General features: G+C 45.9%; 2 protein-coding genes across 4 annotated transcripts in view; one reads left to right on the forward strand and one right to left on the reverse strand.

Moving 5' to 3' along the window:
* LOC125426857 (SERTA domain-containing protein 2-like) overlaps nt 1-15255 on the reverse strand; it is a 751974-nt gene that overhangs the window by 110884 nt on the left and 625835 nt on the right. The gene's annotated exons all lie outside the window — the stretch shown is intronic.
* Nucleotides 1-15255, forward strand: part of LOC125426852 (protein AHNAK2-like) — a 108748-nt gene that overhangs the window by 80099 nt on the left and 13394 nt on the right. For all 3 annotated transcript variants that reach the window (XM_048485655.1, XM_048485657.1, XM_048485656.1), the window contains exons 5-6: nt 4348-4489; nt 6853-7034. In XM_048485655.1, coding sequence (XP_048341612.1) covers nt 4348-4489; nt 6853-7034 — 324 coding nt within the window. The remainder of the gene's footprint in view (nt 1-4347; nt 4490-6852; nt 7035-15255) is intronic.

Below are 15255 nucleotides of genomic sequence, written 5' to 3' on the forward strand. Positions count from 1 at the left end.
ATTTATGTATGTGTATAGCTGTTTTAGACAACAGTGCACTCATATTCACTTTTCAATTCACTCAGTAAATTAGTAAGTATAGAAGTTAGCGTGTGCCTGTATTCTTATGCAGCAGTCATAATTGTCTACACTGAAGGGGGGACAAGAGCAGAGGGGTGGGGAGCAGCCAGGACCGTAGCTGTATAAAACGGCACTTGAAGCTCAGGAGCGGGGCCAGCCAGTTCACCTCACCTCGGCGTGAAGTTCGGGAGGGGAGCCAGCCAGCTCTCCCCACCTCTGGTCTCCATGTGGAGATCAGGGGCAGAGTAGACCTGAGCCAACAGTATAACATTAGAACTAATCAGCCCCTGGTGCTCAGTCTGAGCCTGGCCTCAGAGAGCCTTAGATCAAACTTTAAACTGCAGGCTGGAGATTTAAACAGGAAGCCTGCAGTTTTAAAGCTGGACCCGGGCAAGCTGAGGCCAACATCACACAAGCCCATCCTTCCCCCCAATCTCTACATGGAGATCCAGGGCATGGAGTGCCAGCTGGCCCTACTCCCAAGTTGCAAATGGAGATCATGAAGGGGTGAGCCCCACTCACCGGCGTTCAACTGCGCCCCTGCCCCAAGCTCCACAGGGACTTCAGGGCTGGGGCACAGTTGTGGAGGGAGGTACAGCCCTGCAGTGCGCCCCCAAGGAATCGGCACCTGGGGCTGCAGCCCCACTTCGCCCTCCTCGCTACACCACTGGGAACAGCTGCATATTTTTGGAAGGAGAAGACTTTGGGATGATGTCTTGGCCAGAAGTGTTTTGCTTGCTTCTTCCTGGGCTACATAAACTATTCAGTGTCCTCTTTCACCTGCTACCAAACTCACTCTTGTACTGAACATACAAAGTTATGTCCAAGGCCTCTCCTGCGAGGGGTTGTGCCGACTGCAAAACTGCAGCCTCAGAAGAAACCTTGTGGGTCACTGAATCACGCTGTTCTCTTCCAATAGCTGTCATGCAAATCTGCCTTGACACATTATTAAAAAACAAATGGAGAATTTTCTTGCAAAGTACCCACTGTTTAGCCTTGGATTTAAGGGCTTAGCTGGGGAAAAGGGAGAGGACGCTATGAATTCTGTGGCTGCTCCATTGGAAACTCAGAAGTTTGCTCGAGACTATTAAAAACTATAATACTTTCAAACAAATCCAAGTCAGGCAGATGACTCAGTTCATGCTGGCAGGGGCATACCTAGGCAAACTGGCGCCCGGGGACAAAACCTGAGTTTGGCGCCCCCCCCCCTCGGCCCGGTGTATGGGCGGCCACCCTCCCCCACCATGACCAAACAATTATTTTTTGTACCAGCTCACAAATCACCTCCCACTCCCATCAAAACATACATGGCTCTCTACCCACCAACTCTTTTCCTAATTTCCTAATCACAACGACCCTATGAGGTAGGTTGTTAGCCTGAGAAACAATTCCAAGCTAGTGCAAGTGGGTATTAAGCATGGAAATCTCTCACAAATCACCCCCAGCAAAACATTTACCAAACAAATGTCAGCATCATCTCTCACAAAACACCTCCAGTGGAATCCACTTTCATTGGTGTTTAAACTAGGGAGCTCAGATTCTTCTTTTAAATCTACCTTAAAGGGAGAATCTGGGGTCCCCAGTTAAAACAAAATTGAAAGTGATGCTTTTGGGAGTGGATTCTCTACCCACCCTGAAACAGCATCACTTTTTTGAGGGGTTGGAGATTCCAGATGTGAAACCAAATAGCGAGATTAGGCTGGAATCTGGACAGATTTGTTAGGGCACATTCAGACAAAAATTGTCTGATTATGTCCTGCCCAAAAATTACCAAATCTAGAAGATACAAAAGTATTTGGGTTTTGGGGGGAGTATTTTTTGGTGTTTTTCAGCCTGCAAGGGGGGCGCATTTTTTTAAAGCTAAGCTGACACCATGATTTCAGGGCATCATCCAGAGACTGCCCACAGTGATGATTACCTACCCTGAGTTTGGCAATGTTTGGTTCAGGGGCAGCAAAGTTATGGACCCCAAATGGAATGCCCCCACATCCCCACTGTTTTTTCCAATGGAAGCTAACAGGAGATGGGGGGCTACACCATTTGAGGGACCATAACACAGTTTCCCTGAACATAACTTCACCAAACTTGGGTGGCATCCATAGAGGAAATAGTTACCCAGATGAAAGTACCCTGAAATTTTCGGTGTCACTAGCTTTAAAGAATACATCCTTTCCAGGGCACCCCCCCAAAGAATTTGCCCAAGATTCTTTTGTTTTGCAGTGACTTTGCTCCATTGTAGCCTTAATGAGGGAATTTCTGAGGCAGGCTGCACATTTTTTGAACCTAGTGGTGCCAGACTTTCAAGGTGGCTCCAAGAGGCCTTGAGTAATAGCATCCAAGCTTGGTGAGCTTTGCTTCTGGAGTGGGGGGGGGGGGGAGTTGAGAGAGTTCTGAGAGAACTCAGCCCACAGGCTTTCATGTGCAGGAGCGGGGAAACAAAATAAGCCTTTTGGGGGCCCATAAAATTGAACCCCCAGAAGCAAAGGTCTCCAAACCTGGATGCTATTACCAGGAGACCTCCTGGAGCCACCCTGAAAGTCTGGTGCCTCTATCTTCAAAAATGTGCAGCCTGCACACTCAGAAATTCCCCATTGGCTACAATGGAGCAAAGTCACTGCAAAACAGAGAATCTTGGGCAAATTTCTTGGGGTGCCTGGAAGGGGTGTATTTTTAAAGCTAGTGACACCAAAATTTCCGGGTATCATCTGGTAACTATTCTTAGGATGCCACCCAAATTTGGTGAAGTTATGTTCAGGGAAACCAAAGTTATGGTCCCTCAAATGGGTAGACCCCATCTCCTGTTAGCTTCCATTGAAAACAATGGGGATGGGGCACCCCATTTGGGGGTCCATAACTTTGCACCCCCTAAACCAAACATCACCAAATTTGGGTGGTATCATCAGGACAGTATCTGGATGATACCCTGAAATATTGGTGCCGATAGCCTTAAAAATGCGCCCCCTGCAGGACGGAACGTGAAAAAACACTTAAAAATTTAAAAACACACAAACGACCCTGAAATGTTGGCGCCCCCCCACGTGACCAAATGGGGGGCGCCCGGGGACATAGGGTACCCCCTGTCCCTAGGCAGGAACGCCACTGAATGCTGGCAAGCTCTGCAAATACTCTCCATCCCCACTCACCAAGGAAGGGAGCGCCCAGCCCTCTGTCAGCCATCCAGGTTCATGTGTGTGGTACAGCAGTGCCCAGAGTGGTTGGTTGGTATACATCACACTACCACTGCTCCAGGACACAACAATGAGAAGGTCCTAGTTGTCCCCTGCTTGGGTGCATCAGCACATGCGCAGTAGTGCCTAGGCCTGCTCCAGGCCACAGCCAATCCACAACACTGCAGGAGGGTTAGCTTGGTGTCCCTCCATGTCAGGTGACATCAACACTGTAGGCAATTGTCCAGGTATGCCCAGTTGTCAGGCTGCACCTCTGCACTTATTTCATTGATATCCTTAGGACTTTGCTGGCTTATTGCTGTGAAATAGTAACAGTGTTGGACTAAGACCTGAGAGATCTGTGTTGAAATCCCTTTTCAGCTCTCAAGCTCGCTTGATATTGTATCGTTGAAACTTTCATGGCCAGAGTCAACTGGCTGTTGTTCATTTCCAGGGCTGTGTGTTCGTGGTCTGGAAGTTTTTGTTTGAAACGTTTTGCCTGCATCTAGGGATAGCATCTTCAGAGGCATGTCACACCAAAATGGGAGAAATACATCTTACCATGACATGCCTCTGAAGACGCCAGGAATAGATGCGGGTAAAATGTCAGGAGTTAAAACTACCAGACCGCAGCTACACAGTCCAGAAAACACACAACAGCTGGTTATTTGGTAACCTTGGGCAACTCTCATATCTCTTTTAACCTGACCTATGTCACAAGGATGTTGTTGGAATGAGGTGTGTAGGAAGATTTATTTTCCAAATATAACAGTTGGCAATCACATTGTAAGACCAATAAGCAGGTATGTAAATAGCAATCAAATGCTGATGTCCCCAACATCGGCATGTAAACACTGACAGTGGCCACCATTCCAGGCGTACACACTAACTTCAATAGTATTAAACCTATTCAACGGCTATTTCATGCAATGATAAAATCGTTGATCAAAGAAACCTACAGCACTCTTCAATGCTTTTGTGAAATTGAAGCATATTGATTAGATGTGTACGTGTCTTTCACTCCAGTACATGTTTTGAACAGTCCTTCTTGGTGCATAGCGATTTCATAACAGGAATGATTAGAAATGGCATTTCATAACACATTATCTGTGGTGCCTAGGAGTCTATGGAGGTGACTTTGCACACCGAAATCGAATCCGGTGCAAGTGGATTTAGTGTGGCTGGTGGTGGAAACGAAGGAATATTTGTGAAGAAAGTCCTCAAGGAGTCTCCAGCATCAAAGTTATTCAGTCTGAGAGAAGGTACAGCATTATTATAATTTGTTTTGATGCTGTTTTCTGGGAAAATACTAACAAATTTGATTTTTCGATGTCGAACCAATTCATTCACACTTCTTTTCACTGTGCATTCTAACACTTTGAACTTTCTCGGCACAGGAGAGCAAAGTGAGAGGCGATGAACAAATAGCTGTAGATCCTAATTTGGACATTTTCATTAACTATTGTATTGGCATACCTTATTACAAAAAGGTCCAGTTTGGTGCAGTTATTAAGGTTCAGCTTGGTGCAGTGATTAAGGTGTCAAACTTGAATCTGGGAAACCCAGGTTCAAATGCCCACAGTGCCATGGGCTCTGGCTGGGTGAACTTGGTCACCCACTGCAAGCCTCCATGCTGGGAAGTATTTGGTTGGGAAACCTCCAAGGAATAGCAGGGGCATGATGCGGAGGCAGGCAGTGGCAAACCACCTCCAAATGTCTCTTGTCTTGAAAACCCTACAGGGTTCTGTCCTTAAGTCCTAACGAGAAAGCTTTTGGTTTTTATCATATATTAATTTTTAGGATCTTTTGAATGTTTTGACCTATAATACTCCCTAGCTTTTACTTCTGTCATTCAGTCTATCACATTGCAAGTGTGTATCCTCCAGTGTTTGGAAAAACATTCCACTCATGAAGCACAAAACATCCTTAGGTTTTGCAGAGTAAGTCAAATTTCCTTACAGATGAAAGCATGAGGTTGATTGGTAAAATCAGTTTCCCTCCTTGTGCACGGACATGAATGGAGCTCTCGATAACATCAGTAAAGCTTGATTAGCTTTCTCCAGAGAATAAGGAATGAAGTCAAGATTAGTCATTACTTAACAACCATATTAGACAAGCCCGTTTTTCATGTTCTGCAGAGATTACTTTCAGGATCATAAAATGTGCAATATGGCTTTGCCTCACACAGGTCGCACAAAGTATATAGCCACACCAGTTTATCTTGGTAACCTTGCCAAAGTATGCAGATCCAATTACTTCAGTCTCATATTCCTAAATTCAGAATTCCTGAGTTCCCATCACGCACCTGGTTTTCACTTACCTGAAATACGCTAGAGTTTTGGTAAAACTGAATATCATGTTGACAATAGGCCAGGCTGCTGAGCAATCCAGATTTACATATGACAGGGCTGTATGAGCTTAACCTAGAATTTCTGTGTAGATTTGTAGTCAGTCCTTGAACTAGACTAGATTTAAAAAAAAATTGTTGTCAAGTTCTTTCTGCTTTATCCTCTTACATCTTGAGTCCCTAACATCTTGGGACCCACCGTTCCCCCTCTTTGGGAGGGTTTTAATGTGGATTTTAATGGACGCCTATAATTTTGTACTATATGCTGTATTTTAAAGAATTTTATTTTATAGTTAATATTTAATTTATATTTTGTATTTGTGTGTTCTATTGTTTGTTGTTTTGTTGTGCACTGCCCAGAGCCCTTCAGGGGAGGGGCGGTATATAAATTTAATAATAAATAAATAAAATAAAGTCACAGCTGCAAGTGCATCATTACAGTGCAGAAGGGGCCATTAATTGTCTGAGATACTCTGAGTCTGACTCAAAAAAGATGTGTAGAGTTCATCTTAGGCCCCTTCCGCACACACAAAATAATGTGTTTTCAAACCACTTTCACAACTGCTTGCAAGTGGATTTTGCTATTCCGCACAGCTTCAAAGAGCACTGAAAGCAGTTTGAAAGTGCATTATTCTGCATGTGCGGAATGAGCCTTAGAGATGGCAGACAGTTGAGGGAAGGTATCAGCTTGCTGAGTAGGTAAGGCAAAAGTGAAGGAGTAGAGAAACAAGATTTTACACACCATAGATTAATTATGCATAAGAACTCTCATGAGTGTAGGAACTAGAGTTTCAGGAACCGTGGAATATGGATTTTTCAATCACCCTTTCGAGGTCAGTAAATGAGTCTGGGGGTAAAATGTAGGTGACTGGGAGCAGCAATGGCAAACCACCCAACGCCTCAGTTGCACAGAAGACTACACCTTTTTAAAAATTGTGGTGCAGTATATTTTCAACTGCATATTTTTATTCCCAGGGTTTAGAAATGCAGTTCAGCAGAGTGCCCCGAGCATGAGACTATGAAGGACAATCTTTATATAAATTTCGGAATGCTCTTGCTACATTTGGCGGGGCTAATGGGTGGGCATTGGGGTGGGGGGGCTTATCAGAAGGCCATGGCTGTTGCCCACTGGTGGATTTGCCCCTCCACCGGGGTAATTGTCCCAGGAAGAGCATTTCCACTGGCATGAGGTCATGCCACCTCCACAAGCTCCCCCCCCCCCCACCCCGAACTGGGCTGTTAATATCTGAAACCCTGTTATTTGCTGCTTTCTTGCAGGTGACCAGCTTCTGAGCGCCACAATATTTTTTGATAATATAAAGTATGAAGACGCACTCAAGATCTTACAGTATTCTGAGCCATATAAAGTACAGTTCAGCCTTAAAAGGAAGCTCAGTGAGAAGGAGGATCTGGAAACTATACATTCTTCAACGCTATCCAAAAAGGAAAAATTAAGCCAGGTAATGCTCTTTCATGGAACGCTGCATAGGGTTGAGCTGTGAGCCACATGGGAACGGTTTCATTTAATGCAATTTTCGCACAGCATTTTTCAGGGAAGCTGAGTTGAAGGGAATGTGGCGTGTGAGGCACAGATCGTGTGTAAGCAGCCTCTGGGTTTTGCTACAGTACTTTGAATGTAAAGGAGGCCTGCAGAGTCACAGAAATCATCTTCCCAAGGATTGAGTCAGCAGTGTGATGCGGCAGCCAAGAAAGCCAATGTGATTCTGGACTCTATCAATAGGGGTATAATGTCAAGATCGAGGGATGTAATTGTACCTCTGTATTCTGCATTGGTTAGACCTCATCTGGAATATTGTGTGCAGTTCTGGGCACCGCAATTCAAGAAAGATATTGACAAGCTGGAACAGGTCCAGAGGAGGGCAACCAAAATGGTAAAGGGTCTGGAATCCATGCCCTACAGTTTAGCTTGGTGAAGAGAAGGTTAAGAGATGACATGATAGCCACGTTTAAGATATTTGAAGGGATGTCATGTTGGTGAGGGAGCTAGCTTGTTTTCTGCTGCTCCAGAGATCAGGACCTGGAGTAATGGGTTCCAGGCAGTGTTGAGATCCAAAAAATTTAATAACAGGTTCCGATGGAGGTGGGATTCAAACAGTGGCGCCGCCGCACACATGCACCTCCAGTTCCTATTGGGCAGGAAGGTTGCTTTAGTAACCCCTTCTCGGCACTCAGAAAAAATTAGTAACCACTTCTAGAGAAGTGGTGAGAACTGGTTGGATCCCACCTCTGGTTCCAGGTGAAGGAGAAGAGATTCCACCTAAACATCAGGAAAAATGATCTGACAGTAAGGGCTGTTCAACAGTGGAATGCACTGGTGGAGTCTCCTTCTTTGGAGGTTTTTAAAGAGAAGTTGGATGGCCATCTGTCAGGAGTGCTTTGATAGTGTGTTCCTGCATTGCAAGGGGTTGGACTTGATGGCCCTTGGGGTCTCTTCCAACTCTAGGATTCTATGATTCTTTTTTTTCAATATAATTTTTAATTGATATTTTGGATTGTTACAGATTTATGTTATACATCTTTATGTTTCATCCTCCAAATCCTTTTGCCCCCTTCCCCCCCCCCCCCCTTCTTCTTTAAATGTGCAGCAGCAGGTCCATTCTTTCTATTCTTCTTTTCCATTTTTCTTCTGTGGTTCCAATTTTGTTTAACCAGCCTTTAAATTCAGTCCAGATCCACTTCATATCTTTTTGTTTTTCTTGCCATATTTGGTTTCTTGACATTATGTCAAAAATTTCTAATTGTATTTGTTCCCATATATATTCCAACCATTTCTGTATTGTCCAGATTCTTTTGTCCTTCCACCCGAATGCTATTACTGCATGGGCCGCTCTGATCATAAATTTAAATAGCATTCTCTTTCTTTGTTCTATTATTGTATAATCCAATATGCCTATAAATAATAGATCTACGTTTATCTTTATTTTTCCATTCACATATTTTTCCATATACATTGTAACATTTTCCCACAGATGTTTTACCTCTGGACATTCTAACCACATATGGGTATAAATTGCATTTTTATCCCCACAATGCCAACATTTCGGGCTGAGTCCGCTTATCATATATGCCAACTGTTTCGGTGTTCTATACCATTTTAATATTAGTTTCTGTAGGGATGAGCCGCTGACCCAGCAGAACCGTAGGCAGAGTGCTTGGCATGCTGGCCCAACTACGGCCTTCTGGTCGCACCCGCTCCCCCATCCCCCACCCCCCGGTGAGTCACAGGTCATGAACTACCTGGCTCACAGCCACCAGGTGTCCCAGACAAAGGGACAATGGAGCCCTTGCCCCCAGGTGTGGATTAGACCCAGACACGGACGCTTCCTCCTGCACGTAACAGCCTGATGAGATCATGCATCACATGATGATCTCCCGCTCTCCCGCTCTCCTGCCTCCCGGTCCGCCCACGTAGCCCCCCCTCTTGTAAACCCTAATAAAAGGAGCCCGAGCCTAGCACAAGGCAGAGTAGCCGGATCCACGGCATGGGATCCCGCGCTCCCTGCTGCTGGCTCTCTCCACCAGATGGTATCTCCGCGTCTCGTCTCATTATTACGACGACCCTGCGGGCACGACTACAACTGGTGCCGAAACCCGGGAATCCTCGAACCTCCACCCTGCTTACCGTCGCCTGGGAAAGGGCCGCGGTACCGACGTCCGCTGGATCGGCGCATCCAGGGACCCGAGTTCTAGGACACTCTCTCATCCGACGAAACAACGGTAAGTATGGGGGCTTGCAAAAGCAGGGCTTATGACAAGCACGTTAGCGAATTGAAAGCGCTAGCGAAAAGCGGCAGGGTCTCCGTAAAGAGAGGGGAGCTGTGCAAATTGGTTGAGGAGACTGAAGCTCAATGTCCATGGTACCCAGAGAGGGGGACATTGAATCTTAAGGATTGGGAAAACATTGGGCGCACTCTGCACAGAGAGCCTTGCACGCCGATGTCGCTGCTACTGACGTGGAGGCAATGTTATGTCGCCATCAGCCTGCAGGTCTATGGCCCTCTTGCCGTAGATCGCCCTCCTTTCGACCCTTCAGCTTCAATTTCACCCCCGGAACTTTCTCTATCCACTAAAATGGACGCCTGTCCTCCTCCCGCTTTACTTGCTTCCTCCCGCGGCTCGGCCGCCCCCTCCCTTCGCCCCGCCTTCTGCTCCACTCCCGCCTTCATTTTCTGAAGCCACCGCACCTCCGTCAGCGCCACGTAATGGCGCGGGTTTCAAAACTCTGGCAGAGCGCGTTAACCACGATCTGCGGAGGAAGGAAACCCTGACGGAAGATGATGCCTACCTTCTCGCTGTGTCCAATGTCTGCCTCCTATCCAATCCTTCTGCCTCTATGCCTTCACTCGAATCTAATCTAAGTTCAGCTAGTCTAAATCTCGTTGCTTGCTCTTCCTCTGCGTCTATGCTTCCCGCTCTGCTAGCTCCTTCTATTTCTGAAGTCACCATGCCTCCGTCAGTGCCACAGAGTGGCGTGCATTTCAAAATCTCTGCAGAGTCCATAACCCCTGAATTGCAGCAGAAAGAAATGCTGACGGAAGAAGACGCCAACATTCTGGCACTATGCCCAGTCCGTCTCACTAACCAAAAGGACTGCCGCTTTGAATCCTCCTCAGAATGTCCCATAGCCAATCTACAGGACAATGAGGCGTGGAGAGGGGAAGATGCTCGCACGATGGCCTTAAGCCTAGAGTCCTTCATAAAGAAGAAGCCCCCTTGGCCCCCTCCACCTGTAAGGTTCAAACCAGATCTCATAGCCTCTGAGCCTGTGCAAAGCCCTAAGCTCAAAGCCCCCAGTGGCAGCAAAATCGTTAGTACCTCAGGAAGGGCAGAATCCCAGTCCGCAAAGGAACCGCCCTGCGAGATCCAGAGAGTAAGTTTCCCAAGTCCGGATATAGCCACCTTCAAAAAATCCAACACATGCTTGCCTCTAAAGTCCAGATCGAGCCGGTTTCGGAATCCAGCCCATAGAAAACAAAGGCTTGCACAACTTCCTCATCGACCCCCACCTAACCCCTTCTTCCACAGAAAAACGAAGAGCCGCCAACCCCTCCCCCCTCCTGAGGAGGGGGAAGGACAAGAAGCCTGGATGTTTAAACTCATGTCGCTTCCTCTTAGGTGTGTTTTCAATCGTATGTTCAATAAAAATGATCCAGCTTGGAAACACCTCCTACAGAATTGGGACAAAAGACCAACCACACTTCTTTTTCAGCCTGCTTATTAAGCTCACTGGATGCCTAAAAAAGGATCTTGAGTCAAAATGGCAAACCTCCTCATTGTATTATGTATGCTTATGTATATTCTGTGTGTCTTGCCCCCTCTAAAGAGACCCCTAAAGTTTTCCCTTCATGAGAGGGGCTCTTCCATTGCTTCTAAGCTGTACTCTTGTGCTTGAATCTAAAGTTTTCCTCCCTTTGATTATGTGTGCCTATGCCTTGAAAAGTTTCACCCATTATGGTATCAGCCTTTAAGGGGCACAGTGCTCCCTAGGATGCCATTGGAATCTGCTTCAAGCTACCTCCATTTTAGTTTAAACCCTCAAAGCTCTTCTTGCTGCTTTTCCTTGAGAACCCTTTCTTTTGTCAACTCTGAGCCTACTCTGCCACATTGGCGTGGCGCAAGTTTATAGGTGAAGCCAGAATTATTTCCATGCTCCCACATTTTCTGTTGAGCGCCACCTGGCTAGTCACAGTGCCAGGGGAGCCTCTCAGCCACACCTATCTTACACAGCCTCCTCTGTGAAGGTAGGAAGCGAGCTCAAACCGGCCAAAGTCTCCTTACAGGGGGGGAAGGTAAAGCTAACTTCCAAACCCTTCCCCCCCCCCTGCCTTCTCTTCTGCACACACCCCTTCTCTCGAATGGGCTGACGCACCCCACCTCTAGATCTAGGATCTGATAAAGGGCTTTGCAAACCCCTCTCAAGTTGCTCGTGTGATCAAACCTCAAGCCCAGGAACTGTTTTCTTTGCGTTTCTCTCTAAATCTTTCCTATGGATTGCTATATTACGATATGACTATAATTGTGAATTGTTTAAGTTGCTTTGCAAAAAAACCCCACACTTTAGACGGTGATTGGGATTGTTTTACAAACAAACACCCGACCTGGATGTGACCTCTCCCTTCTCCTAAGCCTTCGGGCAACTCTCTGCCTTGTGTTTTTTAACGCCTTGAATGTTGCAAGTGATCGTTGTCGGAATGGGCCAACTGCACCTAAGGAAAGCTTGGCCAAAACAAACGAAAGAAAGGGGAGTAGTCCCCCCCCCATCGACCCAATCAAGGTCTCATCCAGCAGACCATATCCAAAGTACTATTCTCTATACTAACTCAGCAAAGGCAAACCCCCCGGGGGAAAAAGCCTTGCTTGTCTTTCTCTTCCACACAGGATTCCAACTCGATGGGGCCAACTCAATCCCAGGGACGAGGAAAGCCGGCCCTATTGAGAGGGCACGATCGCCCCCCCCCCCAGCCTGGGCCGAAACAGGAGGGATCTCTCTGGAGCCGGCACACCCATACTTCCACGGAGATCGCAGCCCTCGCTGCCCCCCCCCCCGGGGAATGGCAGCCTGGGCCAGCTATGGCTCAGAGGTTGACGCTGTGTGTCGCTGCTCCTCATCTACAGTCGCCATTCTCTCTCCCTCTCTGCCGCCCCCTGGCTGGAGTTTGAAGTTGCAGCCAGGAACATTCCTGATAGGTTAACCTTTGGAACTCTCCGCTGTTTCCAGCCACCTGATTGTTATCGGAACATGCCTTCTCTTGCAGCCTTGCTCGTGAGAGTCACTGAACTTGCAATGCTAAAGACTATCAGTAGCTCTCTCTCTACATTCTTGAGAAATCCATGGACTCTACCACCATCGCTCTAAAGGCTTTGGTGGCCAAACAACAAGAGCCGTGCATTGGACAATTATGCAGCCATGGGCTGCCCCCCATGCAGCCATGGGCTGCCTTTTGGAGCCGACCTCCAAAGGAATTATCGAGTACTGTAACCCAACTGATCATTGAAGTTGTTGCATGCCTTGATTTTAGAAATTATGTTATTTGTTGTTGTTCCATCCCCGCTCATCTTTCCACTGGGACTCTCTGCTGTCTCAGCCACCTTACCATCGTCCTGCCTCAGGCTCCGCCCTGGGAGCCCAGGCGTCGCCACCGCTCTGCCCTTCCCCTCGACCCCTCTCGCGGGAGCGACGCGGCTGCCCTCCCCAGGCAGAGTAGGTTTCCCTCGTGACCTCCCCTGTGGGAGTCCCCGGACTTGTTTCCTGTAACTCTGCTCTGGCCTGCGCAATTGCGAAGTCCATCATCTCCACCTCGACTGCTCTGGATGCTCTGGCCTCCGGGCCGCAAGAGCTTCATCAAGCGACCTCAGATAATCATGCCGCTATTGATTGCTTATTGTTGTTAGCTCATATGAAAGTGCGTGAGTTGCAAGATGCTATACTTTTGTTCAATTCTGCATTGGTTTGATTGTATGCCTTATTGCTGAAACCTTCTCTATGTAATGTATTCCCAGCTTTGCTTATAATGTGTGTAAGAGTCCCTTTGACTTTCCCCTACATCGCAACCAGGTTCTCATGTTGCACAAGCAGCTCGACCAGCTTGGGCAAATAGCTGAGGAGGTGAGCGTCCCCTTAAATTGTCCCAACCAATTCGGCTTCCTTCCTAAAACGTAAAAAAGGAGGAGATGTAGGGATGAGCCGCTGACCCAGCAGAACCGTAGGCAGAGTGCTTGGCATGCCGGCCCAACTACGGCCTTCTGGTCGCACCCGCTCCCCCATCCCCCACCCCCCGGTGAGTCACAGGTCATGAACTACCTGGCTCACAGCCACCAGGTGTCCCAGACAAAGGGACAATGGAGCCCTTGCCCCCAGGTGTGGATTAGACCCAGACACGGACGCTTCCTCCTGCACGTAACAGCCTGATGAGATCATGCATCACATGATGATCTCCCGCTCTCCCGCTCTCCTGCCTCCCGGTCCACCCACGTAGCCCCCCCTCTTGTAAACCCTAATAAAAGGAGCCCGAGCCTAGCACAAGGCAGAGTAGCCGGATCCACGGCATGGGATCCCGCGCTCCCTGCTGCTGGCTCTCTCCACCAGATGGTATCTCCGCGTCTCGTCTCATTATTACGACGACCCTGCGGGCACGACTACAGTTTCTTCTCTAATTCTGCATATTTCTCTATTTTTATCTTATTTATATTTTCTATTATTTGTTTTATAGAATCGATGTCTTTTACTCCATCTTGTTGCCATTTTTCCATTACAGCTCTTACCATAAATTCTTGATCTTCTATCATGTATTTATATAAAACTCCTAACATTTTTCCTTTCCTTTCATCATATGTTTTTATACAATTTTTCATTATACATTCTCCTTCTATCCTGGAGACTTTTATCTTTTCCCAAATTTCTCTTAGTACCAACCAGTTCTTGATACCTCCTTTCTCCATAAGGTGTGGAAACGTTATTAAATCTCCTCTTTCATTATACAAATGTGCTACTTTTTGTAGTCCTTGTCTATGTAGAGATCTTATTACTTGGCATCCCTCCTTGCCGACCATGCTCCCTATTGGTGCCGTGTCCAGAATCCCTGGCATCCAATTCCCTTTCCATTTCTCCCAAATCTCCGATATAACTTTTCGGGGGCCTATTAGTTTTTGTCTTTCTGTTTTTGAACAACTTGAGTATATTCCAAAGCTACCAATATTCAGATTTATCTCATTTTCAAATTTAATCCATCTGTCTTTTTTATCTATTTGAATTCCCATCAAACTTTTTATTTGAAATGCCTCATAATATTCCTGTAGTTTTGGGATTCCCCAACCCATTAGATTTTTAGACATAAACTATTCTATTCCTCACCCTTGGTTTCTTTTGATTAAAAACCCATAATTTAATTTTCTTATCCCATTTTTCAAACTGCTTCTTCTTAATCTCTAATGGTAAAGTACGAAATAGAAGAGTTTTGGCATTATACACATTTTTAATGCCATAATTCTCCTAGAAATAGATAGATTCTTCCCTTGCCAATCCTTTAGTTGCTTTATTTTTTTTCCATATTACTTCATAATTATATTTAAACATCTTCTCCTTTTTATTTGTTAATGTTGTGCCTAGATATTTGATCTTCTTCACCATTTCCTTCCCTGGTGTTTTCTTTTCTATGTTTATTCCCAAGATTTCTGTTTTTTTCCATATTTACCACCAAACCAGAATGTTTTTGAAAATCATCTAGTATTATTTTTAATTCTCTTAAAGTTTCTAAAGGGTTAACTGTTACTAATAATAAGTCATCTGCAGATAGATTTAGCCTTATTTCTTCTTGATTAATTTTATAGCCTTTGATCCTACCATTATTCCTTATTCTATCTGCTAAGTATTCCATTGCTACTACGAATAGTGATGGAGAGAGTGGACATCCTTGTTTCACTCCTCTTTCTATATTAATTTCTTCTAACCATCCATTTTTTATCCTGATCTTCGCTTTGCTATTCTTATATAGTTCTTTTAATACTTCTATTAAACCCTTTCCAAATCCTGTCTGTTCCATTATTTGGAATATATATTTATGACAAACTGTATCAAAGGCTTTATAGACATCTAACTTTATTATAGCATATTTTTTATCCTTTCCATGTTCCATCACATTCAGAACATTCCTTATTGGATAG

This window comes from Sphaerodactylus townsendi, linkage group LG02, assembly GCF_021028975.2.
Source record: "Sphaerodactylus townsendi isolate TG3544 linkage group LG02, MPM_Stown_v2.3, whole genome shotgun sequence".
NCBI lineage: Eukaryota > Metazoa > Chordata > Lepidosauria > Squamata > Sphaerodactylidae > Sphaerodactylus > Sphaerodactylus townsendi.